The sequence below is a fragment of the Muscardinus avellanarius genome, assembly GCF_963383645.1.
Source record: "Muscardinus avellanarius genome assembly, chromosome: 13".
In the NCBI taxonomy this organism is placed as follows: Eukaryota; Metazoa; Chordata; class Mammalia; order Rodentia; family Gliridae; genus Muscardinus; species Muscardinus avellanarius.
Window position 1 is genome coordinate 93798008 of NC_137799.1, and position 27825 is coordinate 93825832.

The following is a 27825-nucleotide window of genomic DNA, read 5'->3' on the forward strand; positions in this document are numbered from 1 at the left end:
TGTCCACGAGCCACAATCCTGTCTCAACCTCCCAAGTACTGGGATTACAAGCGTGCACCACCAGGCCCAGCTTAAAAAAAAAAAAAAAAAAAACTTTAAAAAGGGTTGGAAGCCGGGCATGGTGGAACATGCTTGTAATCCCAGCACTTGGGAGGCTGAGACAGGAGGATCACAGTTTGCGAACAGCCTCAGCTCTTAATGAGGCCCTTTGCAAGTCAGTGAGACCCTGTTTCAAAATAAAGAATAAAAATAGGGCTTGGGGATGTAGCTTGGAAGTCGAATGCCCCTGGGTTCCACCCCCAGTACTACAGGAAAAAAGGGGGTGGCTTGGAGGCAGAATGCACCTGAGTTCAATCCCCCACACCCAGTGACACGTATGGTGCTTTTTAAATATTTGAGAGGCTGCACCAACAGGGCTCTCATTCCTTGGAGCTGTGTGAGCCTCGCCTCACATGGAACCTGCCCAGGACATGGCGCCAGGGGCAGTCAGCCCCAAAAGCCGAGCCCGCGGCTCCTGGGCTTTTCTATCCCTGGGCTGTACTCCCAGACCTATTTTATACTTTATTTGAAATAGGGTCTAAGTTGCTGAGAGCCTCACTAAGTAGCTGTGGCTGGCTTCAAACCTGTGAGATCCTCCCTCCTGTCTCAGCCTCCCAAGTGCGGGGATTACAAGCGTGCGCCACCACACCCTGGGAACCCAGAGAAGCTGCGCCTGCCTCCTGCCTCCCTGTCTGCCGCGCGGCATCTCCCGCAGTCCCTGACACTTTTCTTGGCCTTCCACAAAAAGTGGGCTGTTAGCTTTCAGACCTGCCAGAAGCAAGTGGCAGTGCGTTTTCCTCACACCAGCCTCATGGCCCCACCCAGAGGGTCCCAGTGCGGAGGCCTTGCCGAGCACTGGAGACCAGTGAGCCTCCACACCATCGGGCCATCGTGGAGTCTTGGTGAAGACCAGGCCTAGCACGTGGTGCTCTGTCTCCTTTCTCCCACAAGAAAGGCCGTCTGTTCTTGTCCTGCACCCAGTCCGGGTGGGCCGTGCCAGGCACTCTGGCAGCCCAGCACCTCCTGCAGGGGCCTCCCTCAAGAGCACGCTCAGACTCCAGCCACACACCACAGCTTCTGAGCCAAAGGGGCCCCCAGCGCAGACCGGCAGCTGTGAACTGGGTCACAACAGCGCTGGGGGCTGCTCCCTCCTTCCCCTGCCCCTCCAGATCTGAGTGTGAGGCGCTTAGCCACATAGTGAGACTGCTTCCAGATAAAAAGTAAAATGGAGCTGGAGGTGCAGCCCAGGGGTAGAAGGCCCCGGGCTCCCCAGCACCACACACACACATATGTGTACATATAATTCAACAAATTCTACAGTAGTTGGCTTGATTCAAACAAGTGTAATTCAAGTTATCACAAAAGTTCCCACAAAAACTTACAATCAGCAAAATATTTCCCTCATCTTTCATGTAGCACATTCATACAATTCCATGGTTTTGCTACTATTACATGTTATAATAAGCCTTCATTAGTCCCTCAAAAAGATGATATAAATAGTCTGTACAAACTGCCATAGAATTTTATAAAAAGCCAAGATTCCCAACCATTTCATAGCAGCTGGGCAACTTGGTGACCCCAAGAGTCCTCTTGGTGCCAGCCAGGAGCCACACATCTTCCCAAAGCAGGGCCTCAGCCCTGGACCCACACACCAGACCTGCCTTGAGGCAAACCCCGGGGAAGAAGGCGGCCAGGGAGGCGGGAGGCCTCGCTCTCTGGCGCCAGAGGGCCAGGGAGACTCTGGGCTGGGAGCGTGCCGTCCAGCCAGCCCCGGCGGCTCAGTGGGTGAGAACTCCCATTCCAGCTTTACAGCAGCAATTTCAGGTAGGAAAAACCCTTTATCTCCCCCTGGAGTTAAAAACGTAAAGCAAAACAAAAGGTCAGCGCGCGGGAGTGGTGTCCGACCTGAGCCTCGGGCTCCCGTGGGGCCTTCACGGGGCCTGACCGAGAGTACGCAGAGCCGGAGAGCGCACTAACCCCCATCGAAGCCTGCGCTGGCGTGCGGCTCGCGCTGAGCATGACCAGTGACCGGCAGGAAAGTTCCAGGAGTATCCATGTTCTCTCACAAGTCCATACCCTAAGGTGCTCGTGAGAATTCAAGTTTTCTACGTCAGGAGTCTGGTGGGAGAAGAGATCCAAACCTCGGGTCGTACGTATGCTAAGGCCTTTCGCATTGGAGAATTAGACGCGCCCGGCTGGACGCCCAGTGGACGCCGTCCCAGGGCTGAGCGTGCGAGCAGCTGCCTGGGCCCGGAGCTCACGTTCTACGGGGCTCATCCTAGAAGATGTTTCTAGTGCCCTGTATTTCCATGTCTCCAAGAAGCAACCTCATCTCAATGGGTTAAAAGCCAAAACACTGTCACAGCTAAAGTCACCCACACGACAAAGAGCTCTGCCACCCGCGTTCACTCTCCAGCCTCCGCGCCGAGGGCGGGGGCTTAGACCTGGTGGAGCACCAGCGTGCAGTCCTCGCTGTCCTGGAAGCGGGCCGGCACCACGGCGCCGTCCTTGGCGCGCATGGCCTTCGAGTAATAGCTGACGATCTTGCCGTCCAGTTTGTACTGGTGAGGGATGCTCTCGTAGGGCTTGAGGTCCAGGTCCAGCACAGACACAGAGAAGGCGAGCCGGGAGCGGGAGGAGGGGACGACAGGCCTCTGGTCACAGCTGCAAGGAGAAAGGCAGTGTCAGCGGCCGTGGGGTGTGGGAGACCTGGGGCCGGAGACCGCCACGTGGCGCGTGAGCGACGCGCCCCAGGGCCCGCGGTACACTCCAACACTCAGTCACTTTATCACGGGCCAAGTATTACAAAACCTAAGAAAAAGCAAAACGTCCATCTGGCTGTTCCAGCAGCCAAGTGACGGAGGCCGACAGCGGACGCCGTGCCTGCACCATCGCCGTCTGCCGAGACACCTGCACGGGCTCCTCTCTGCCCCCCGTGTCTGGAGAGAGCTGGCTTCCTGGTCTACTCTCAAATCGCATCTCCAGTGCCTTGTGTTTTGCTCCTCAGGGCTTAGGTTTGTGCTTTTATAAAGATCAGAATAACAAAGCACAGACTTTCAGAGTAACTGTGCATCTGGCACTAGAAGGCTACGCGTCGCTCTGCCTGGAGAACTCGGCACGCAGTGTTCAGCCGAGTGTCTAAATGAACTAAAACTCAGTTCAGCCCAAGAGGAGTCTTCTGGGAGGTGGGGTGGGGTGGGATGGGGTGTGGCTGTGTGTGTTTTGCTGGGGATGGAACTTAAGGGTGTTCTACCTCCAGCCCCTTTTGATTTTTTGTTTTGAAAAAGGGTCTTGCTAAGTTGTTGGCCTCGTTAAGTGGCTGGGCTGGTTCTGAATCTGGATCCTCCTGAGTACTCCCAAATACTGGGATTACAGTCCTGCACCACCACGCCCTGCTTTACTGTTCTTGATTAAAGACAAACAAGACACCAGTCTCAAAGGTCCGCCTGGGAGAGCATGCTTGAGGATGCACACACAGGCCTCAGCTCTCCATTCCTCTCCAGAACACTTTACAGGGAAGAATGAACCCTGATCAGCTGCGGGGATCATCACCTACTCTTAGGTCCTGCGGAGACAATCACGCACAAAGCCAGGTCGTGAGTTTGGTTCTAGCAGCTGGAAGGGGCCTGTGGCTCATCCTGACCAGCCCGACATTACACATTCATTCTGGCAACCAAGGCCCCACCGGCTGGGGCCTGAAACCCAGGCTCAGCCCAGGACAGGGCTGTGTATTTCTCTAAAAGAACAGCCCATCACTCAGGTCATGGCCGCATGAGGGAGGGTCTGCCTAGCCAACCCAGCTCCATGCGTGCTGGGACAGCACATGGCCTGTCTGGTGGCCTGGGGTGCGAGGGCTGCGGGGAGCTGCTGCCCTCGTCCACACAGCTGTTCTTCAGGGCATGGCCACAGAGAGGCCAGGTGTGTGCTGCCCGGCCTTCAGCGGGACTGAGGGACAAGAGACTGGGCAGCACTCCCCACAGCCCAGACCCCGGCGCGTCCGCAGCGACAGGAGGACCTGGGGAGGCCTGTGGCTGCTTTAAACGTGCAGTCAGCCAGGCGTGGTGGGCACGCTTGTCATCCCCGCGCTTGGGAGGCTGAGACAGGAGGATGGCACAGGTTCGAAGCCAGCCTCAGCTACTGAGCGAGGCTCTCAGCAACTTAGTGAGACCCTGTTTCCAAATAAAGTATAAAATAGGTCTGGGCGTATAGCCCAGAGTTAGAAAGCCCCTGGGTTCCACACCCAGTCCCACCAAAAAAAAATAAAAAAAAAAAAAAATGAAATAACATGCAGTCAGCCTCCTGCAAGCCGTGACATCCAGGCAGGGTTAAGCCTGGTCTCGGGCCTGCTGTGCAGGGATGCAGGGATGACCTGGGACAAACCTTGGCCCCAGGCACAGCCGCCGAAGCCCTTTCCTCGAGGAGGCCGAGCCCAGCACCTGAATGCATTGTGGGAGCAGAAGTGGACAGCCACTGCCCTCCAGAATCGCACGGGCACTGTGCCCGCCAGCCTACACCCTTGGCACCCTCGCTCCCCGGGGCCGGGGGACACGGCGGCGTCCAGCAGGAGCACCTCTCCGCAGCACTCTGCAGGTGCAGGTCAGAGTCCTCGGCTCTGCACCCTCTTCCACTCAATCACAGCATTCCACACACACTTTACTCCTCCCAGATGTGAGGCTCACACCTGACTGGCAAGGGTTTTCAAATACAAAGTTTAAAGACCCACAGATTAAAACATTTCACAGCCGGGCGTCATGGCGCTGGCTTGTAATCCCAGCAATCCCAGCATTCGGGGGGGCTGAGACTGGAGGACCCTGGTTCGCGCACAGCCTCAGCTACTTAATGAGGTCCTTTGCAACTCGACCCTGTTTCAAAATAAAGAATAAAAAATAGGGCTGGGGGTGTAGCTCACAGGTAGAATGCCCCTGGGTTCCATCCCCAGTACCCACAAATAATAATTCAGGGTTGTCAGTGTATCTCTTACTAAATCATGAAATAAACCCCTAAACCTGGCAGAGAACTCAGGATAAAATGTTAAAAAGGGGACACAAAATTACGGGTTTAATAAGCAAATAGCTGCAACACAATTCAGCCATTTCCTTATTTAGCACATTAAGAATGTTTTCAAATTTTCCAGTCAAAATCCTGCTGTGAGCCTCCACTCAAACACACAGAGAATTGAGGGCCACGCCACCCGGGCCGAGGGGCCAGGGCGGCCGGCCCCCTGCAGCCTCGGGCGCTGTCACGTCACCAGAGAGGGGCCCTAAGCGGGTCTCCCTCTGTCCCTGGGGGCCCAGAAGTGGTGCCCTGTGGGGACTCCTGTTCCTGCCCCGTCTGGGATGCCCACATGGCAAGGAACCTACTGGAAGCTGCTTTCTGGCACGTGTTGACTGAGGCCTGCTGGGCAGCGACCAGGGCGTGGCAAGGACTCGCCCCTGGCTCCCGGCGACACCACCATGAGCTGCACACGGGACACGCACACACCAGCGGATGCGTCCAGCCCAGGAGTGGGAAGCAACATACGTGCGTGCGTGCGTGTGAGAGAGAGAGAGAGAGAGCGCGCGCGTGTGAGCCGTTCCATCTCTGAGCTACGCTGCCAACCCTACTTATTTTTATTCTATTTTTTTTGTGGTATTGGGGGTGGAACCCAGAGGCTTTTCTACCTTTTCGCTATATTCCCAGATCTATTTTATATATATATATATATTTTTTTTTTTTGGTGGTACTGGGGTTCCTGGAAGCCCTTCTACCTCCGGGCTACACTCCCAGACCTCTTTTTACATTTTTATATTTGGAAACAGCGTCTCCTAAGCCAGCGCGCGCGGCTGGCTTCGAACCTGCGCGATCCTCCTGTCTCTGCCTCCCAAGTGCGGGGATTACAAGCGTGCGCCACCACGCCCGGCGTATTTTATATTTTATTTGGAAACGGTCTAAGTTGCTGAGAGCCTCACTCAGTAGCTGAGGCTGGCTTCGAACCTGTGCGATCCTCCTGTCTCAGCCTCCCAAGCGCGGGGATTACAAGCGTGCACCACCACGCCCGGCTTCTTTTATTTTGAAACAGAGTCTCACTGGGTTGATAAGAGTCACTACTTGCTCAGGGCTGTCCTCGAACCTGCGATCCTCCTGTCTCAGCCTCCTAAGTACTGGGATTAAAAGTTGTGCCATCATACCCAGCTAAAACAACACCTCATCTAACACAGGCCCTGAGCCCAGCTGCGGGCGTCCAGTAACCAAGTGGTGGGATGACGGCTCCAGACCCACGTGGCACCTTCTGTGCTTCAGTTTTGCCCTGAATCCTCGGCACCTCATGGCGCAGAGTGGACAGTCCCTGCCTGCCAGGGCACAGGAGTCATGGGACACTCAGCTCCCAAGCTCCCAACAGAGGCCGCCCGACCAGGAGCATGTGAAGGCGGACGCCCGCGGATGCCACCCTCGGCTCGAAGCCCCCGCAGACCAGCATGGAAGAGCCTGCGCACCCCAACTCCGGGGCGTGCAGGCGGACGGCAAGAAACTGGCTTCAGGGCGTGGTGAGGAGGCAGCGGGACGAAGCCCACCTGCTCTACAAGGACCACACCGCTGAGCTGGGCAAGCCCAGCTGCCTGACGGGAGCCAGGCCAGGCCAGGGCCGGCCAGGCGGCCTCGGAGACAGGACACGCCGGGCGCCATCCCTCCACACTTCCACACCCTTAGAAAATAATAAATTGGGCCGGACATGGTAATTCCAGTACTTGGGAGGCTGAGACAGAAGGATCACAGGTTGGAGGCCAGCGTCAACCACAGCGCGAGACCTTGTCTCAAGAAATGAAAAGAACCGGGGGTCTAGCTTAATGGGAGAGCATTCCTCAGTTCAACCGCAATACTGGAAATAAAAGTAACAACAATAACACATTTAGGCCAGGCGTGGTGGCGCACACTTGTAATCCCCACACTTGGGAGGCGGAGACAGGAGGATCGCGCAGGTTTGAAGCCAGCCGCCCCGGCTTTAGAGACCCTGTTTCCAAAAATAAAAATATAAAATAGGTCCGGGAGTGTAGCCCGGAGGTAGAAGGGCTTCCAGGGACCCCAGTACCACAAAAAAACAAAGAATAAAAAAAAGGGCTGGGGTTGTAGCTTGGAGGTAGAAGGTAGAATGTGCCTGGGTTCCATCCCCAGTACCACCAAAAAAAAAAAAAAAAAAACATTTATTAATCTCTGTAAAGGACTCTGAACTCTGCTCTTGAGCAGGCGGAGGATGGCCAGGCTCTCTGGGAAAGGAGACCCTGCTGCTGCTGCCCACGAAGCCCTGGGCCAGCGCGGGCGCACGGGGCTCACCTTGCGTCCTGCAGACACGGGGAGAGTGCGATCATGATGGAACAGTCCTTGGCGGTCATGGCGACTCGGTACTGCTGCACCTGCAGGGAGGGAGAGGTCAGCCCCAGCTCGCCGCCCGCACGTCCCCACCGAGCAATGGAGCATCAGCCCGCCTTGCCCTCTTCTGGTCCCCACTCCAACTTGGACGAGCTGCCTGCAGGATGAGGGCCGAGCCCGCCCCGCACACTGGCCACCCTGGCGCCACCGAGGCCCGCCGCAGGGCAGCACTGCCACCTCTGCGTGCTCGGCCACCCGACACCGGGTGTTAATGAGAAACTGAGGCTCGGAGAACACGTGCCAGGGCGCGGCAGGCTGGGACCCCAACCTAGCTGTCGCCATGGGGACCGCACGGCCCCAGCTGTGCACCTGTGCGCACCCGCAGCCAGACCCCTTCTTCCTGGGGCTTCAGGTATCATTTGAACTTTTAGGATGAATAGCTTACTTTTACAAAAACAGCTAGAAAAAAGGAACTGGGCCTTCCATGCCCACGGGCTCAACCTCTGTACTGCACGTACGTAAGCTCACCGCCCCCCTTTTATTTGCGGTACTGGGGATGGAACCCAGCGGCATTCTACCTCCACGCTTCGCTGCCAGCCCTATGGTTTTTTCTATTCTTTATTTTGAAACAGGTCATCCCCCTTTTAACTGGTCCATTCCACAGAGCCACCATTCCCGAGCCAGCCTGCGCGGCCAGACGTGGCCTGCCCTGTGCCCCCATCCCATGCCATTAGGACAAAATCGGTATTTCATATAATTAAAAAAGGCAAAAAGAATTAAAGAGCTTAATATCAAAAAGAAATACTGCCAGGGCAGCGGCACACAGCAGCAATCCCAGTGCTTAGAAGTCTGAAGGAGGCTGGTAGGTTTGTGACCAGCCTCAGCAACTCAGTGAGACCCTGTTTCAAAATAAAATGAAAAAGCCGGACATGGTAGCGCACGCTTGTGATCCCAGCATTCGGGAGGCCGAGACTGAAGGATGACAGTTCGCGGACAGCCTCAGCTACTTAGTGAGGCCCTCTGCAACTCAGTGAGACCCTGTTTCCAAATAAAATATACAAAAAGGTCTGGGAGTATAGCCCAGAGGTAGAAAGCCTCTGGGTTCCACCCCCAGTACCACCAAAAATACATAAATAAATAAAAACAAGATGAAAAGACCTGGGGTTACAGGTAGAATGCCCGTGTTCAACCCCTGCGTGCACACACACTTATGTAAGTAGCATAAACTATCATGTTCTTCACACACTGCAAGCCTCTCTAACCAATATACAAACCTGACAGCCAACAAAAGACTCAGATGTAAAAACCGAAAAAAAGTTTTCTTTTATAGCATAGTCTATAGGCTGAAAGACTGAAAAAAATATGTATAACATAAAACACTATCAACTCTCAGAATATCTAAAGTGCTAGAGAGCTCAGCCTGGACAAAGAAATCTACCTCCAAAAGACGACGACCAAACCGAGTTACAAGCGTGAACACGCGTGCGCAAGTGCGCACAAACACTCCCAGTCTAACCCAGGAGACACACCAGTAACGGTGAGATATGATTCACAGTGGACAGGGGCACAGCTGTGTGTGGTCTCAGACAATCAAAGCGGAGAGGCCCTGCCTGAGAGCCCCGGGGCGGCACTGGTGCCCCACGGCTCACAGAGGCCTGCGACAAGCTCGAGGGCAGGCGGAGGAGCCGGCAGGGCAAGGGCACCGGGTCTGCTCCAGGGGAGGGTGCAGCGGCTGGCTTCTATTCTTTAATTTGAAACAAGGTCTCACGGAATTGCAGGAAGCTTCACTGAGGCTGGCCACGAACCAGGATCCTCCTGTCTCAGCCTCCCAAATGCTGGGATTACACACGTGTGGCACCACACCCAGCATGAGGCGTTTTTTAAAACCAAGATCCCGCAGGGCGCGGTGGTGCACACTTGTCATCCCCGCGCTTGGGAGGCGGAGACAGGAGGATCGCGCAGGTTCGAAGCCAGCCGCGCGCGCTGGCTTAGGAGACCCTGTTTCCAAATAAAAATGTAAAAATAGGTCTGGGAGTGTAGCCTGGAGGTAGAAGGGCTTCCAGGAACCCCAGTACCACCAAAAAAAAAAAAAAAAAAACAAAAACTAAACCAATATCGCTTATGAATATGGACCAAAGAAAAACTAATAGTACCAGGAGTGGTGGCAAGATTTCAGTCTCAAAGAGCAAAATGCAAAGACAAGCCTAGTTTTCCACACTTTACAATGCAAAAGTGGAGCTAAGGTATGTCCATCCACAGCACCAAAAAATGAAGAAAATACCTGGTTTTTTTTTTTTTTTTTTTTTTTTTTTTTGTAGTACCAGGGATGGAACCCAGGGGCATTCTACCTCCAAACCAGCCTTACTTTTTATTTATTTTGAAACAGAGTCTCACTGAGTTGCAAAGAGCCTCGCTAAGTAGCTGAGGGTGTCCTCGAACCACAACCCTCCTGTCTCAGCCTCCCAAGCGTGCACCACCACGCCTGGCCTAAAATACCTGTGAAATTGAACAGAAGAGCACATAAGTTATGCTTAGAAAACTAAGCAACCATGTTAAAAGAAAACAGATCTAAATCAGCGGGAAATACTGTGGATTTGTAAAGTAGAAGGCGCACTACCCAAGTGCCCTGCAGCCCCCCCACGGTCCTGCAGAATCCCAGGTGGCTGCTTTGTAGAAACTGCTTCTAACATTCACGCACATCTACCAGGAGTTCCACCTAGCCAAAAACGATCTTGAAAAAGAATAAGGTCGAGGAATTCACATCTCTTAATTTCAAACCCTACAAAAAGCAAGGTGGGGTGGCACACACCGTAACCCCAGGACTATGGAGGATATGGCAGGAGGACTGTTCAGCAACGTAGCAAACACATCCCACACCTTCACTCCCCATCCTGCCCATCACACGTCTCTCACACACACACACACACACACACACACACACCAAATAAATTAAAAATAAATAAACGGGACTTAGCCGGGCGGGCGTGGTGGCGCACACTTGCAATCCCCACGCTTGGGAGGCTGAGACAGGAGGATCGCGCAGGTTAGAAGCCAGCCTCAGCTACTTAATGAGGCTCTTAGCAACTTAGTGAGACCCTGTTTCCAAATAAAATATATAAAAGGTCTGAGAGTATAAGCCCGGAGGTAGAAAGCCTCTGGGTTCCACCCCCAGTACCACCCAAAAAAAAAAAAAAAAAAAAAAAAAAAAACGGGACTCACCAAAATCTAAGACTCGGGGATCATTTCTACTTTTTGGCTATCATGATCAATGCCGATAAATATCTGGATACACATTTTGTGTGTGTTTGTGTGTGCATATGTGGCACTGGGGATTGAACCCAGAGGCATTCTACTTCCAGGCTAAACCTTCAGCCCAATTTTATTTACTTGGAAACAGGGTCTCACTCATTTGCGGAGGGCCTCGCTGGCCTTGAACCTGCGGTCCTCGATCCGTCTCAGCCTCCCAGGTACTGGCATTCCAAGCGCACACCCCCACGCCAGCTGGGGTACGTTTTTTACAGACTTATTTGTGCAGTGTAGTCTCGGGGCCTCCCTGCTCCCCCCTCACTCAGGCACTAAGGTCCACAACCGCTGCGCTCACAGGGCAGCCGTCCTCCTGCCCTCCTCCTCCCCGCCTGCCCTCCTCCCTCCCCGCCTGCCCTCCTCCCTCCCCGCCTGCCCTCCTCCCTGCAGGTGCTCCTCCATCACAAGACCCTCTCAGGCCCCGCCCCCAGCCCCTGCGCGTGAGGAAAACACATGACCCTTCACTTCTGGGGCTCCATAATCCCACAACACAGTGCGCTCCAGGCACACCCATCCTCCTGCAAGTCACGTCATTTTTGTTCTTTTTTATTGCTGAGTAGAATTCCATTGTGCACATATTCAGCAATCTAGTAAAATCCTATTTCAAAATAAAAATAAAATAGAGCCTGGCTTGGTGGCGCACGCTTGTGGTCCCACCATTTGGCATGCTGAGACGGGAGGGCTGCAGTTCGCGGACAGCCTCAGCTACTACTTGGTGAGGCCCTCTGCAACTCAGTGAGCAAAATAAAGAATAAAAAATAGGGCCGGGGGTGCCATCCCCAGCACTCACAAAAGAAAAATTAATAAAATAAGATAAAGACTTGGATAAAAAAAGACCATTTTAAAAAATAATAAAATAAAATAAAATAGAGCTGGCAGTGTGGCATGGAGGTAGAATTCCCCTGGGTTCTATCCATAGTACCACAAAAAAAGTTAAATAAAGCTGGGCAGAGGCAGGAGGATTGTGGTTCGCAGCTGGCCTCAGCTACTTAATGAGACCCTGTTTCAAAAGAAAGAATAAAAAATTGGGCAAAGGGTGTGGCTTGGAGGTTGAATGCCCTGAGTTCCAGACCCACAAAAAAAAAAAAAAAAAAAAAAAAAAAAAATTTAAAAAGCTGGGCATGGTGATGCACACTTGCAATCCCAGTACTTGGGAGGCTGAAACTGGAGGGTTTCAGGTTCGCAGCCTCAGCTACTTAATTTGGCCCTCCACAACTTAGTGAGACCCCGTATTAAAAGTAAAAAGTGAAAAATAGGGCTGGAGATGTAGCTCAGAAGTAGAATGCCACTGGTTCAATCCCCAGTTCCACAAAACAAAAGTTAAATAAAAAATAAAGCAAATAAAAAATAAAATAGGTCTGGGTGTAGCTTGGAGGTTCCAGCACCAAAACAAACAAACAAAAGTTGCTACTGGACCAAATAATTCCACTCGTAGGCAAGTACCTCAAAAGATGAAAACGTGTTCACACAAACATTTTGCACGCAACTGTAACTGCATTGGTCACAATCGCCAAACAGCAGAAACAGCTTAAATGCTGGTCAACGAGCAGGTGGACCTGCCCGCGAGAGGACGGCGTGGGACGTCTACACAGCGCGCCATGGCACCAGGAGGGAAGGCTGGACTCCACGCGCGGCCACACACCGGGACGCCAAGGCCCACAGGCCGGGTGTGGCACACCCATACCTGGAGCGGCACTCTGGGGGCGCTGGGGCGACGTGGCCCGTGGCTGCAGGCACTTGGCGTCGGGCTGTTGTCTACCTAGACCGAGGTGGTGGCTGCAGGACCTGGCCTGGTGCTGCCTCCGGGCCTCAGCTCGCCCCGCGCCATGCTGGGAGCTGAAGCTGCCCTCCAGCGGGGCGAGCGGGCGGCTCCTGCATCCCCGGCCTCCGCAGCGCATGGGTGGCCCAGATTCAAGAGCTGCGCCACCGTGCTCTGGTCTCTGACGAGATTGCATTTATACATGAGGTTTTAAAAACCAAAGTTCAAACTTAAAAGCTACCCATGTTAATTTAACAGGCGCGTAAACCTATAGAGAAGTATGAAAGAATCCCATCTCGGCTGCCGAGGGGCGGCAGCACGCTGCTCACCCACATCACAGCCCCCGGGCCCGCCATCCTGCCCGGCTCGCCGCCCTGGCCCTGGGCTCCGCCACACAGCCTCGAGCCGTAGCCGTGGCCAAGAAGGCACGAGGGCGCTTTCACCAGTGGGAGCCACTCACCAGGGCGGGCCCCACGGGCCTGGGGCGCCGGGAGCGTGCCGTGGACAAGGGGCAGCAGGCTCCCCACAGCAGTTTCTCCCACTTCGCGTCTCCCGAGCCCTGGCAGCCTGCTGAAGGCCACGGCCCCTCTCAGGACCACACTGGTGAGCGCATGCGACAAAATGCAGGGTGCTAATGGAAAATACCAAACGCTTTTAAAAGAAATGGCTTCCTAGCTACATCCAGGCAGCAAGGATGCCACCCAGGCTGTGCCCAGCACGTCACCAGAGGAAACGCTGGGCTTCAGGTCAGCGTCAGTAAAAACAAAGATGTCATTTCCCTTCTACTTGAGTTCATACAGGCCTAAACTACCTGGAAATCACAGAAGCAGAAAGTACAAGGCCAGGCATCCTCCCGGGGTCTTCTCTGGGTGCCAGCAGCCGGGAGCCTTGGGGACCCGGCTCCCCGGTCGGGGCCTCAAGGAGAGGAGCTGCTGGTGTGGACCCGTTCTAAGCTGTGAGAAGGGGTGCACATGGGCCCCTTCCGGACGGTGGCCCCATGCCCTTCGCCCCTTGGCCCTCCATTGCTGGCCCAGCCGCCCCGGGAACCTCACCCCGGCTCCAGCTTTCTGCCGAGCGCCCACGCTGGCCCGGCACGCCACGCAGGCAGCTCACCTTCGTCACCGCGAAGCCCACGGTCCCGTCGTCCTCGGTGGACAGATCAAGCAGTCTCTGGTAAAACGCGTCATCGTAAGGCCCATCTATTTGTAACGTTTTTCTGAAGAACGCCAAAAAAAGAGAACAGAAACAGAATGACAAAGTCACCTGTAATTGCTCCTGAGTTGCCAACACCTTCCAGATCACGCAGCAAATTCCAACAGTCCCACTTTGGGTTTGGGGATTGAGCTGAGGGGTGCTCTACTTCTCCCCAGCCCTTTCTTATTTTTCTTTTTGAAACAGGGTCTTGCTAGGTTGCTGAGGGTGGTCTTGAACCTGCGATCCTCCCGTCTCAGCCTCCCAAGTGCTGGGAGGACAGGCACACAGCACCACACCCTACAGCCTCACATTCCGAAGGGCACCTGAGCCGGTTCTGAAACATTAAGTCTGAGCTGGTCCAGCAAGACCAAGGCCCAGGGAGCCTGAAGCCCCGGCCTGGGAGCCTGGTCCCCTGTTCACCAGAGACTCCAGCAAAGACCACCGCAGGAGTGGATCCAGCCCATCAGACCTGCACTGTGGCCGGAGGTGCAGGATGGCCAGGGATTCCAGGGAGGGGTTGCCGTCCGTGGAACAACACTGCCCCCTGCAGGCTACTTTCAGGCAGGCTCCAGTCCCCAGCAGGGCCTGCCCTGCACGGTGGCGCTGCGAGGCTGCCTGTCCTGGAATCGGAGCAGCCTCAGCCCACGCCCGGGGCGACCCCTCACACCAGGCTCACCTCTCCTCAGGAAACTCCTCCAGGTACTGCTCGACCCGGTTGTACAGAGGGTAGAGGCCTTCGATGTCCAGCAGGTCCAACATCTGCACCTGGAGGGTTTTGTACAGAAGACAGCCCTTCGGTAACCCCGAGCGCTCGAGGGTGTTTTTTCCTACCAAGAACATCAGGGGAGAACGAGAGCAGGGTTGTTATCAGGCTGGACACTGCAGGAGAAGAGGCTGCACGGGCCGCGGGCGCGCTCAGCAGCGGGGCCGCCGCCCGTGAGGCCCGTGCTGTGGGGCCGGGGTCCTGCTCACCCCGGTGGACACAGGCCCTGCCCACCCGTGCTCTCTCCAACACGTCTGCTGGGGCCCTTCAGCTCCACCCTGCTCACTCCAGAAGCCACTTTGTGACTGAGGTAGAAATGATCTTCATTCTGGCCAAGACGAGGCCCAGAAGGACCAGGGATCACGCTGACATCCTCAACTCTGCTCGGGACCCTGAGCTCGGGACTGGCCAGAGCCAACGACGGGCCATTTTCTTTCTGAGTTGCTGAATGAGCCCAGGAGCCTTGTACCCCTGACCTGCACCTCCAGCCCCGCTAAGCTGCTGAGGCTGCCCACCCCTGCGATCTTCCTGTCTCTGCCTCAGAACTGGGGTTACAGGCATGCGCCACCACGCCCGGCTGGCAGGACCTGTTTTCACAATGACAGAGAGAAAACAAAGTTCCTTCCAACATTTGGGCGGCCCTGACAGTGACAGGCAGGTGTCCCCGGAGCCTGGGAGGCGCCGAGGAGAGTTGCAGGCCATCGGCACCCAGGAAGGAGCAGCCACTCCAAAACAACTGGCTGCAGGCCAGGAGGGCAGGCGCAGAGGCAGCACCTGCGGACTGGGGCCCGCCCAAGCCCCCCAGCAGGAGCGGAGCGCAGGAGCACAGGCTCCCCGGCAACAGGGCCTGCTGAGACCACGGCCCACACAGTGAATGTAGAAAAATCTCACTGACTCATGTTAACTGAGGAAAAAAAAAAAAATTATAGAAGAACTCTGTGTGTGTGTGTGTGTGTGTGTGTGTGTGTGTGTGTTGCTGGGGCTTAAACCCAGGGGCATTCTACCTCTAAGCTACACCCCCAGCCCTATTTTTTTCCTTTTTCTGGGTCTGGGGATGGAACCCAGGGGCACTTGACCTCCAAACTACACCCCCTGCCCTATTTTTTATTCTTTATTTTGAAACTGGGTCTCACTGAGTTGCAGAGGGCCTCACTAAGCAGCTGATGCTGGGATTACAAGCGTGCACCACCACGCCCAGCTCAGGAATCATGGGGGACGGTGTTGTTTGTTTGTTTGCAGGTCTGGGGATGGAACCCAGGGACATTCTACCTCTGAGCTATACTCCCGGCCCTATTTTTCTATTCTTTATTTTGAAACAGGGTCTCACTGAGTTGCAGAGGGCCTCACTAAGTCGCAGCTGAGGCTGTCCGCGAACCACAATCCTCCTGTCTCAGCCTCCCGAATGCTGGGATTACAAATGTGTGCCACCACACCTGGCCCAGGAATCATGTTTTTAACAACAAAAAATAAGCCCACAAGATTCAGCTGTTGTAAGGAAAAGTTGGCAGGGGAGAGGGGCAGCATAAAGGCCAAGCCAGGGGTCTTGATGGCCCAGAGCCACCTCCAAATCCCCCAGCGGCATGTACGGCCCAGCTCATGTGACCTCAAACGTGTGGCCCAGTGGCAGTGGCAGGGCCTGGTTCATGCCCGCCTGCGGGGACCACGATCGACACCCAGCCCTGTGAGCTGTGTCTTTTCCCCACTGCTTGCGCCTCACCACAGCCTCAGTTCCCTTGTATAAGAAACATTGCCGAGCAGGCATGGTGGCACACTTGCAATCCCAGCGCTTGAGAGGCTGAGACAGGAGGATCACACAGGTTCGAAGCCAGCCTCAGCTACTCAGTGAAGCTCTCGGCAACTTAGTGAGACCCTGTTTTCAAATAAAGTATAAAATAGGTCTGGGAGTATAGCCCAGAGGTAGAAAGCCCCTGGGTTCCAACCCCAGTACCACCAAAAAAAAAAAAAAAAAAAAAAAAAAGAAAAAGAAACAGTTTGCTGGGAGCCGGGCCCCAGGGTTGCAATGCAGACCAAAGAGACAACATGGTCAAAAACACTCTGTGAGCCCTGGAGAGGACACGCTACCGTGTGGGCAGCATTCCAGAGAACGCGCTGCGGCCAGACGTTTCCTGCCATCTTTCCAAGCCCAGCGAAGGGTCCCTCCTGGCTGACGGCAAGGCTTGCTCTGGGGCCCAGACACCCATGATGCCAGCCGGGCCAGAGAGTGCCGCGCGGGCTCCAGCCTGCTGCTGCCTGGGAGCTGGCAGGCCTGCGGCCCCGTGGCCCCGCCCCAGGAAGCCGGGCCTACCTTGTCGGCGCAGGCTCCTACTGAAAGGGCTGGCTTCGCAGACACGTGGGCCCCAGGGCCCAGGCCCTAGGGCGCCGGCCCGGCCCTTCTCGGGGCTGCTGAGCAGAACCTGCGTGATGACATGCACCAGCTCCCGGATCACAGCGCGCGTGCAGTGGGGCCCGCTGGCCAGGCCGTTGGAGGGGAAGAAGAAGGGCTTGAGGTGGTGTGCGAGCTCCCTCCAGTCAGCCACGGGGCTCCGCGCGTCACTGCAGCCATAAATCAGCTCGCCGTTCTTCAGGTGGGAGAGAGAGAGACACGTGGTGCGCGGCTGGTAGGAAAACACCGGGGCTGCCTCACGGCACACACGCCCCAGCCCACCCTCTGCCTGGCCGTCGACCACCAGGCAGCCCAAACACCAAGAGGAAGAGAGTTCAAGACGGAGCCCGGCGCCCTGGCCCAACGGGCGCAGCATACGGCGGGGTCTGGAAGCCACAGGGAGATGCTGAGCACAGAGCACGCTCCCAAAGACACCAGACCCCGGCGGAGGAGCACCAGGGTCACCGCGTGGCGCCTTCACACCTGAGGCCGCCCTGCCTTCTTCCCAGGGCCTGGCAAGAAGCTGCTTCGGTCAGCCCCACTCAGCTATCCCAGGGCACAGCGGGACGTCTCTGCCCAGTGCCTGGCATGGGGCTTTCGCTGGGAAGACCCCAAGCCAGAGCTGACCCCATGAGCACGAGGCCCGTTGAGCCTAATGTTCCATCTGAGAGAGTGTGGGACGCCAGGCAGCCCCACAGTCCTCCACGCGGTGGCCAGTATGGCCAGCAGGAAGGCCACGTTACAGAAGCGCTGTGGTATCACCTCAGCCATGCTCTGCTCACAGGGTGCAGGCACCGAGAAGCCAGGAGCAGGCCTGCCCCGCCAAGCCTAGACTCAGGCCAGGACCAGGCCCCGCCTCGGACACGGCCAGGGGACGAGCAGCCACGTTAAACCGAGGGGCCCTGGAGCTGCAGCCACAGAGGCCGGCCCTGGATCCTGGGCACCTCTCTGGTGCTGCCAGACCTGTCATGAGAGACATGATGGAACCCGGCCAGCCATGCCGGGCAGGACTCAAGAGAGGGAGGCCGGAGTAGGGTCGGGTGACAGCTGAGGTCCTCAGTGACGGAGGGAGTCCTCCCAGCAGGGCCTCCACCCCAGAGTCAGAGGTGCAGATGTGCAGGACAGTGTGCTGTGGAATCCAGCAGACGGCGCTGTGCACAACTCGGCTGCACAAGGGCCTCTGTGGGCCTGGCAGAGCCAAGCACCTGGTCCGCAACAGCGTCTGCGCCCTCGCACTGCCCACGCCTCTCGCCACGTGTCCGAGGCGGGGACCCCACTACCATGCAGCTTCAGGCTGGCCGACGGGAGCCCTGGAGCGGTCTGCCTCACCGGGTCTGGTGAGGAGCTGGAGGGCAGCGAGGCCCGAGAGTCAGAGCTGCTCACGGAGCCGGCGGTGCTTGGGAAGGAGGAGGCACCACCGCCATCTGCGGTTTGAAAAGCTCTTCCATGCCACTTGGTCCATCTCTTTGTAAAACACTCAGAAACCCTTCGGATTTCCCACGCTGACCTTACAGAAAGCGCAGATGGTCAGGGTGCCGGGCCGGGGATGTTAAGTTAGGGGTGACAGGGAGCCAGGAACGTCAGTGTCACAGACACCACACGAAGGGGCGGGTCTTCAGGGTTTAACTATCAAGTTCCTGAAGCCCTTTAGAATTCAAGTGAAACCTGCCTTTGAAATAGGTCCTCCATGTCTGAATTTGGGAAGGTGAAGGGAGAGTCTGCGCTGCACCGAGGCAACGGTCAAGAGCAGGCCACGAGAGAGAGGACAGGGCTTCCAAGTCACCAGTGGCCTCCGCAGGCCAAGGCCCAGCTCCCATGGGGAGGTCAGGACCAGGGCGTGGCCAAGGGATCCCAGGGACACACTTCCAACATGAACCTGAAACCTGAGCCCAGGCCAGGCCTGCCCCACCTCACCCACCATGCCCGCCTCCTAGCTCCATCCGCACCCAGCCCAGGCACCACCTCCATGGCAGGCCGGCGCCCGAGGCCAGCCCGTGGTGACAGGGAGCCTCAGATAGATGCGCTGAGCTGAGCAGCCGGGCTGTACCCGGCAGTCAGCAGCCCTGCTGGAGCGGCCCTGGACACTGCCCAGGCTGTCCTGTCCAGAGTGTGCCCGCTAGCACCTCAGAGACAGACCCCGCAGGGGTCACGTCACACCACCCGGGTCGCTGGAGGGCGGGCAACCGGTGTGAGGACTATAGAACCAGCCTGGCGGGCCCCGGGCCCGGTGAGGCAGCAGTGTGGAGAACGCCCCAAGACCTCCGTGAGGTGGGAGCCTCTCTCACCTTAAAGATCTTCAGGTTGTTCTGCGCCTCCCGCAGCAAGCTCTTCAGGGCAAAGTGCATCCTCTGCTTGTTTCTGAAAGGGGCAAATGTTGGCACGCTGTAAGTGGCTAGAAGCCGGACATGGTGGCGCACGCCTAGAATCCCAGTGCGTGGGAAGCTGAGACAGAGGATCGCAGGTTCTCGAACAGCCTCGGCAAGTAGTGAGACTCCCAGCAACCTAGCGAGCAAGACCGTTTCAAAATAAAAATAAAAATAGGTCTGGGCATATAGCCTGTAAATAGAATGCCTCTGGGTTCAATCCTCAGGACCACAAGAAAGGTAAATATAAAAAGACAGGCAGCTGATGGCCCTGGTCTCCACATGAGCACCTGCAAAGGCTCAGCTGAGCCACCCAGTACCACTGACGCCTTCCCCTCACCACCCCTGTGCACAATGAAGGAAGTAGGGTCCTGGCCCTGGGCCCCCAGGCCTGCCCCTCCAAAGGCCAGCACAAGACCCACTATGGGTCCCTGGGAGTGCACAGAGCCTGGGCCCCTGCTCCTTCGGTCCTCACTCGCCCACCCAAAGCCCCTTCCTTGCAGAGGCCTCCAGCTCCGTCCCCAGCCGCTCGCCCTTCAGCCCCAGGCGAAGACGCTGCAGGACACTGCGCCCTGTCCAAGGTCACTGACAAGGTCACTGCCGGGGAGAGCACACCACCAGCATGAAGGGTACTCTGGAAAGGCTGCGATCTGCACAGCCTGGGGAAGGCTCCTGACCAGGGCTTCAGCTGAAATTCTCAACAATGATGTCCACCACCACAAACTGCGTCAACACTCAACATGTGACTCAGGAAACCACTCTGCTGCCCGATTCCGACGCCACACTGTGCTCTCTGGCATAGGCACCCTCAACACTTGATCCTGAACTTTCTAACTTCCAAAGACAATGATGCTTTTGTTTGGGAACGCTGGCAACACCACCTACCCACAGCACCGCAGGGATGACTGTGCCCAGCCGTGCCCGGGGTTAGTGCCAAGCCACCTACGAGGCAGGGCACTGGAGCAGAGGGGGACAGCACGCGCAAGAGGAGGCACCCGCCAGCCGCCCCACGGCGGCATCAGCTGGGGTCCCGGGGCAGGACAGCAAAGGCTCACAAACGCACGGCCTGGCGCTGCCTCCCTCCTGGGTGTGCGGCCAGCCAGGGAGAGGGCCCGGCTGACGGCAGCCTCTCTCTCTTGGCCTCCGCCCTGCCAGCCTTCCCCTGGTACCTGATAGCGATGCCTGCAGCGCCTACTGCTGAGGCCCCAGGTCACAACATCTTCCTGACCACGAACACCCTGGGCACACTCACTGTCAACATCCCACCTCACAGAACACCCACCCCAAACACCCCCACCTCACAGAACACCCCAAACACCCCCACTTCACAGAACACCCCAAACACCCCCACCCCAAACATCCCCACCTCACACAAAACCCCAAACACCCCCACCACGCAGAACATGCCTAAATACCCGCACCTCACAGAACGCTCCAAACACCCAAACACCCCTACCTCATACAACACCCCAAATATCTCCACTTCACACAATACCCCAAATACTCCCACGTCACAGAACATGCCTAAATACCCCTAACTCATGGAACACCGTCAATACCCCACTTCACAGAATACCCCCAAACATCCCCACCTCATACAATACCCCAAACACCCCCACCTCACAGAACACCCTGTCAACCCTCACTTCACAGAATACCCCCAAACACCCCCACCTCACAGATTCTCGCTCATTGCCAACACTTCAGAAATACACCCACCTTCCCCACCTCACAGAACACCCATCCCCTCACTGCACAGAACCCAGCCCAGTCCTCACCTCACAGAACAGCCCCCATGGTGAATGTCTACAGACATGCCCCAGGCCCCCCACAAATACCCCGGCACTCCAGGCCAGCCCCGCACTCGCGAGCCCCGGGGCACACGCTTACCCTGAGTAGAGATCCAGGGGGCAGTATTTACTTATCTGCTTCCACTTCCCAGTAGCGACCTGTTGGTACACAATGAGAGCGTCGGATGAGTGGCTGGCGGTGACCGCCGGTGCCACCACGGTGCCAGCGTTAGTGAGCACGCGGATGGCTGTGCCACCCGACAGGAAGGTCCCCGGCGGCCCTGCCCTCCAAGTGAGCAGGAAGACAGCCAGCAACTGAAAACTCCATGGCTAAACTGCGGGGACGAGAACAAGCCTCCGTGTCCCCAGGAACGGACAGGATGCTGTTCACTAAGTTATTTCAGCTTCCAGTAGGATGACGGACTGGCACAACCTTCTGCGGTAACCATCAAACTTTAAAATGCAGCCGCGCGTGGTGGGCACGCCTGTAATCTCAGCATGGGGGAGCTGAGACCGGAGGATCGCTGTTCGTGGACAGCCTCAGCTACTAAGTGAAGTGAGGTCCTTTGAAACTCAGTACGACAGTTTCAAAATAAAGAATAAAAAAAAATGGAGCTGGGGGTGTAGTTCAGAGGTAGAATGACCCTGGGTCCCATCCCTAATACCGCAAAAAAATAATAACAATATTTTAAACGCAGCCAGGCATGGTGGCACACACCTATAATCCCAGTACTTGAGAGGCTGGGACAGGAGTATAGCAGGTTTGAGGACAGCCTTAGCAGCTTAGACCCTGTTTCAAAATAAAAAATAGGCTTGGGGTGTAGGGGTGTGGCCTGGAGGTAGAATGCCCCTGGGTTCAATTCCCAGAACCAAAGGAAAAGAGCCTTAAAGAATAATACACAGCCAGCCATCCTCAGGTCCTGCTTTAAAACAGAGGACTTGGCAGAGCAGGTGCACATGGCACCTTCACAAGTGCAGGCGCACGCACGTTACCCCTGAGCGTGTGGAGGGACGGAGCCCTTCAGCCCCTCGAGCACACTCCACGCCATGAGGAGTCTGGAACCATGCACGCCGCAGGATGGGCGGGAAGGCAGGTGAGTGAGTTCACACAGTGTCGTATCTTATCAGCTACAGGATGAAGGACTGCTTCTTATAAGAGGTACTTCTTGCCGGGCGTGGTGGCGCACGTCTATAATCCCGCGCTTGGGAGGCTGAGACAGGAGGATCGCACAGGTTCAGAGCCAGCCTCCGCTACTTAGCGAGGCCCTTTGCAACTCAGTGAGACCCTGTTTCCAAATAAAGAATAAAAAATAGGGCTGGGGCATAGCTCGGAGGTAGAATGCTCCTGGGTTCCATCCCCAGTACTGCAAAAAAAATTTAAAAAAGTACTTCTTAGCAATCTATCATACAAGGCCAGGCGCGGTGGCGCACGCTTGTCATCCCCGCGCTGGGGAGGCGGAGACAGGAGGATCGCGCAGGTTCGAAGCCAGCCGCGCTGGCTTAGGAGACCCTGTTTCCAAATAAAAATATAAAATAGGTCTGAGAGTGTAGCCTGGAGGTAGAAGGGCTTCCAGGAACCCCAGTACCACCAAAAAAGAAAAAAAAAGGAAAAAAAAAATCTATCATACAGCACCAGGCATACTTAGTGAGCTACTTAACAAGGCCCTCCATTACTTAGTGAGACCCTGTTTCAAAAACTAAATAAAAAGCAGGGCTGAGAGCCAGGCGTGGTGGCACATGCTTGTAATCCCAGTACAGGGGAGGCTGAGTCAGGAGGATCACAGGTTCACGGCCAACCTCAGCCACTTAGTGAGGTGCTCCACAACTCAGTGAGACTCTATTTCAAACTGAAGAATATAAAATAGGGCTGGGGGTGTAGATCAGAGGTAGAATGCCCCTGGGTTCAACCCCCAGAACCAAAAATTAAAGTTAAAAGCCAGGCATGGTGGCGCACACTTGTAATCCCTGCACTCAGGAGGCGGAGACAGGAGGATCAAAGTTCATGGACAGTCTCGACTACTTAGTGAGGCCTTTTGCAATTCAGTGAGACCCTGTTTCCAAATAAAATATAGGGCTGGGGGTATAGCTCAGAGATAGAATGCCCCTGGGTTCCATCCCCAGTAACACACACACACACACACACACACACACACACACACACACACACACACAGTTAAAGCAAACAATAAGCCAATCTAAAGCTAAAAAGGAAAGTTGTTGAGCACTGAGATGTCAGAGGTACTAAGAAGCACCAACGTACCCTAGCACGTCCCTGGGAAGAGGCGCTAAGTGCTCACCTGAGGCTCTGTGGACGCGAAGGCTGCGGCAGAGTTCTCTACTACCCTGCTGAGGTTTAAGTGGGCTCCAACACATACACAGATCTCCTTCGCAAAGACTGGAAGATTTACCGGTTCCACGCTTTTTTTATCCCCCCTGTACTGGGGATGGAACTCAGGGGCATCCTACCTCCGAGCTACACCCCCGGCTACACGCCCACGGGCTACACTCCCAGACCTATTTATTTTTACACTTTTTATTTGGAAACAGGGTCTCTTAAACCAGCGTGGCTGGCTTCGAACCCACGCGATCCTCCCGTCTTTGCCTCCCAAGCGCGGGGATTACAAGCGTGCGCCATCATGCCCAGCTTCCAGCCCTCTATTTTTATCCTTTTTTTTTTTTTTTTTTTGGTGGCACTGGGGGTGGAACCCAGAGACTTTCTACCTCCGGGCTATACTCCCAGACCTTTTTTTTTTAATATTTTATCTGGAAACAGGGTCTCACTAAGTTGCTGAAAGCCTCACTAAGTAGCTGAGGCTGGCTTCAAACCTATGCGATCCTCTTGTCTCCGCCTCCCAAGCGCAGGGATTACAAGCGTGCACCACCACGCCTGACTTATTCTTTATTTTGAAACGGCGTCTCACTGAGTTGCAAAGGGCCGCACGAAGTAGCTGAGGCTGGCCAGGAACCATGATCCTCCTTTCTCAGCCTCCCGAATGCTGGGATTACAAGCTTGCACCACCATGCCCAGTTTAGCAAACTTTAAAGAAAATTAAGGGAGAAATTCCATTTGCAATATTTCAAAAAAATAAAATATCCAGAAATAAACAGCCAAAGTTAAATATATCCATATATTTAACATATAAATAAATAAATAAATATACACACACATAAACATATGGAGAGAATGACAAAATATAACAAAAATATCCAATATATCCCAAAATAACAAAAATATCCAATTTTTTTAAATGGAGGCCAGGCATGGTGATGCACGCCTGTAATCTCAGTACTTAGAGACTGATAGTAGGGTCACAGATTCAAAGCCAGCCTCTTCCACTCAGTGAAGATTTCAAAAATAAAACTAGGCTGGGGGGGGGGGTGCGGTTTGGAGGAACAAAAAAGAAAAAAAAGATAGGCTAACGAACCGGCATCGTGGCACACACCTGTAATCCCAGTACTTGAGAGACTGAGTCAGGAGGGTCGCAGGGTTGAGGCCACCCTCAGCCACTGAGCGAGGCCCCATGCAACTCAGTGAGACCCCGTTTCAAAATAAAAGAATAAAATAGGGCTAGAGGTCTAGCCCAGAGGTAGCATGTCCCGGGGTTCCATCCCTCTGGGAGCCGTCTCAGGCCCACACACTGAGATCACCACTTGAGCCAGCTCAAGCTGAGTGCATGATACTGGCTGGGTGGGATTAGTCCGCAAGTGGACAAATTCCAAGGCACCTGGTATCGGTAACAGTGTGGTCACTCATGTCTTCTCCTTCAGTAACGTTTCCTCTTCCTTCCTCCAAGTGTGTCTCTCCCTAAACTGACTGCCTCTCCCCAAAGCTGGCCTGTAACCCTAAACTCATGACTGTCTTGCCCTTTAATCAATTTTAGAAATAATTTGTTTAAATCTTCTAAAAAAGTAAAGTGCTGGTTGCAGGAGGCCAGGATTGTCAAGCTGCCTCCTCTCCAGTCGCCCCAGTTATTAAACATAATTTTCTCCGTATTATCACACCTGACTGCCAGAATCACGCGAGATACCACCTGGAGCGGCAACTGCTGTGCAGGACTACAGGACAAGCAGTGGAGGCTACGAGCCACGGTGGGATCGCGAGCAAGGAGCACCCACTGCACAGCCAGAGTAGCACAGAAAAATAAAAATAAAATAGGGCTGGAGGTGTTGCTCAGAGGTAAAAGACCCCTGGGTTCAATCCTCAGTATCAAAAAAAAAAAAGAAAGAAAAAATTAAGCAAAGGACTTGAATACACATTTCTCCAAAGATATAAAATGACCATAAGCATGTGAAAAATCAGTGAACATCACTAACAGTAAAGAAATGCAAACTGATACCACCTCATACCATTAAGATGGCTAACTACAGAAACAGACAATAACAAGTGCTGGTGAGAAGCAAGCAAGACACTCGCACTCTGCTGGCAGGAATACAAAATGGTCCAGGTGCTATGGAAAATACTCTGTGGCTTGTTACTAACACAGGCCAGGTGTGGTGCACACTCGTGATCCCAGTCCCTGGGAGGCTGAGACAGGAGGATCGCAGGTTCACAGCCAAGTCTCAATACTTAGGGAGGCCCTCGGCAACTTAGTGAGTCCCTGTTTCAAAATAAAGAATAAAATAAAGGGCTAGGTGTAGCTTGGAGGTGGGATGCCCCTGGGTTCCATCCCCAGTATGACAAAAAAAAAAAGAAAAAAAAAACAGTTAAACACAGGATTACCTTAAGACCAGCAACTGCACACCTAGGAATCTACACAAGAGAACTGAGAACAGACTCAAACAAGCACATGCAGAGAGATGTTTATAGCGACACGATTCACAAGAGCTGAAGGCGAAAATGACCCACAGCTGGAATGCCATTCAGCAGACAGATAACCCAAACGCCGTACGTTCATACAGTGGCATACTGTATAAATAAGAAAAGCCCAAGAGGGAAGAAGTGCCAGGCACACTCCTCAGCAGGGACCAACTTCAAAGCAGAGTGGAAACCCAATCCCAAAAGAACACGTGTTACAGAACCGCACTGATGTGAAACCCAGAAGACAGGAGGTGGACAGTGGAGGGGTGGACAGCGACTGTTAGGAGGGACAGGGCTGCTTGTTGGGGAGATGAAAACATTCCGGAAACAGAAGCGGATTGTAATAGCACAAGCCTGTGAAGAGAGCAAAACCCACTGAGTTACCGAGACCAAAAGAGGGAGCTGAACAGTCTACGAATTTTATCTTTTTTTGTTTCATAGCACTAGGGTTTCGTTTTTTTTTATTTATTTATTTTTTGAAGACTTAAAGAAGTGTATTAAAAGATAGAAATACAGAGGATAGGTAGAGCTCCATACCAGACTGGCATGGAGGGGTGACTCGAATGAATACACCCAGCACTAGGGTTTTAAACCCAGGGTCATTCTACCCCTAAGCTACATCCCCTTCCCTATTTTTTTTATTTTTTATTTTTTTGGTGGTACTGAGGGTGGAGCCCAGGGGCTTTTCTACCTGCGGGCTATACTCCCAGACCTATTTTATACTTTATTTGGAAACAGGGTCTCACTAAGTAGCTGAGGCTGGCTTGGAACCTGCGCGATCCTCCTGTCTCAGCCTCCCAAGAGCGGGGATTACAAGCTGGCGCCACCACGCCCGGCTCTTTTTATTTTTATTTTGAAACAGGATCTTACTGGGTTGATGACTGTCTCACTAGCTGCTGAGGCTGTCTTTGAACCTGCGACCCTCCTGTCTCAGCCTCTCAAGCACTGGGATTACAAGCGTGCACCACCACGCCCAGTCCTGTATCTTAATTTTCTTAAAGTGAATATAAACTACTTGTGAGATGGAAAGTGGGCAGGCAGCATGCACTGGGGTGGCGCGCGGGCCCCTCCCGGCCCTCCCGCGGGCCGCGCCCTCTCACCTTGAGGTGCTGGTGCATGCAGTAGCGGCACACCTTATGCTTCATCTCATGGGTAACGTCACTCGAGAAAGGAATGAACCCACATTTTGGCTGTTAAAATAAACAAGAAAAAAGTGTGCAGGGAGAAATCGCACGCTCTAAACACACTCATCGCTGCCTATGAGATGGCGGAGAGCCAGGGGGGCCAAGGAGAAGCATCGGGCAGCTGTGTCCACATCCAGATCGCCGGCCACGCGTCCCCGCCACAGCACGAGGCTCCGCCTCCACCTCCGGAGCCCAGGCCTGAGGGCCAGCCCACAGCTTCCTGCTGGCCCACCCTCCTTTCCTTCCAGACTGAAGGCAGGGCAGTCCACCTCCACGACACAGACCCAGACCTTTTTTTTTTTTGGTGGTACTGTGGTACTGGGGGTGGAACCCAGAGGCTTTCTACCTCCGGGCTATACTCCCAGACCCATTTTATATTTTATTTGGAAACAGGGTCTCACTAAGTTGCTGAGAGCCTCACTAAGTAGCTGAGGCTGGCTTCGAACCTGCGCGATCCTCCTGTCTCAGCCTCCCAAGCGCAGGGATTACAAGCGTTCTCCACCACGCCCCGCTTGTCCCAGCCCTTTTTATTTTTGGTTTTGAAATAGGGTCCAGCTACGTTATTGAGAGCCTTGCTAAGTTGCTAAGGCTGGCCTTGAATCTGTGATCCTCCTGTCTCAGCCTCCCAAGGACTGGGATTACAGAGGTAGCACCATCCCCTGCAGCTTTGCGCTTTCACTCCAGAACACAACTGGCAGGCTAGGAGGGTGAAGATCCCCAGGGCGCCCGGCTCCAAGAAGCAGAGCCACTGCTCCCGCCGGCAGCGGCACTGGCTCCAGACGGCAGGGGCCCGCGGCCTTCCAAAGCCGCTGTCCTCTGAGCACGAGCAGCACAGAGGCCTGAGCTCAGTCAGGGGCTAGAGAACCTGCTGAGACACCGCTCAGGAGCAGCACAGGTGCTTGGCC

The 27825-nt window shown here is 54.7% G+C and overlaps 1 protein-coding gene across 1 annotated transcript in view; it reads right to left on the minus strand.

Moving 5' to 3' along the window:
* Positions 1-2477: 2477 nt before the first annotated feature.
* The window catches only part of IPPK (inositol-pentakisphosphate 2-kinase), a gene marked incomplete at its 3' end in the record, with an annotated part of 46532 nt that continues 21184 nt past the window's right edge, over positions 2478-27825 (minus strand). The window contains exons 6-13 of the mRNA XM_080709447.1: positions 26837-26926; positions 21039-21097; positions 19071-19143; positions 16708-16981; positions 14316-14466; positions 13559-13661; positions 7348-7427; positions 2478-2703 (exon numbers count right to left, since the gene is read on the minus strand). Coding sequence (XP_080565573.1) covers positions 2478-2703; positions 7348-7427; positions 13559-13661; positions 14316-14466; positions 16708-16981; positions 19071-19143; positions 21039-21097; positions 26837-26926 — 1056 coding nt within the window. The remainder of the gene's footprint in view (positions 2704-7347; positions 7428-13558; positions 13662-14315; positions 14467-16707; positions 16982-19070; positions 19144-21038; positions 21098-26836; positions 26927-27825) is intronic.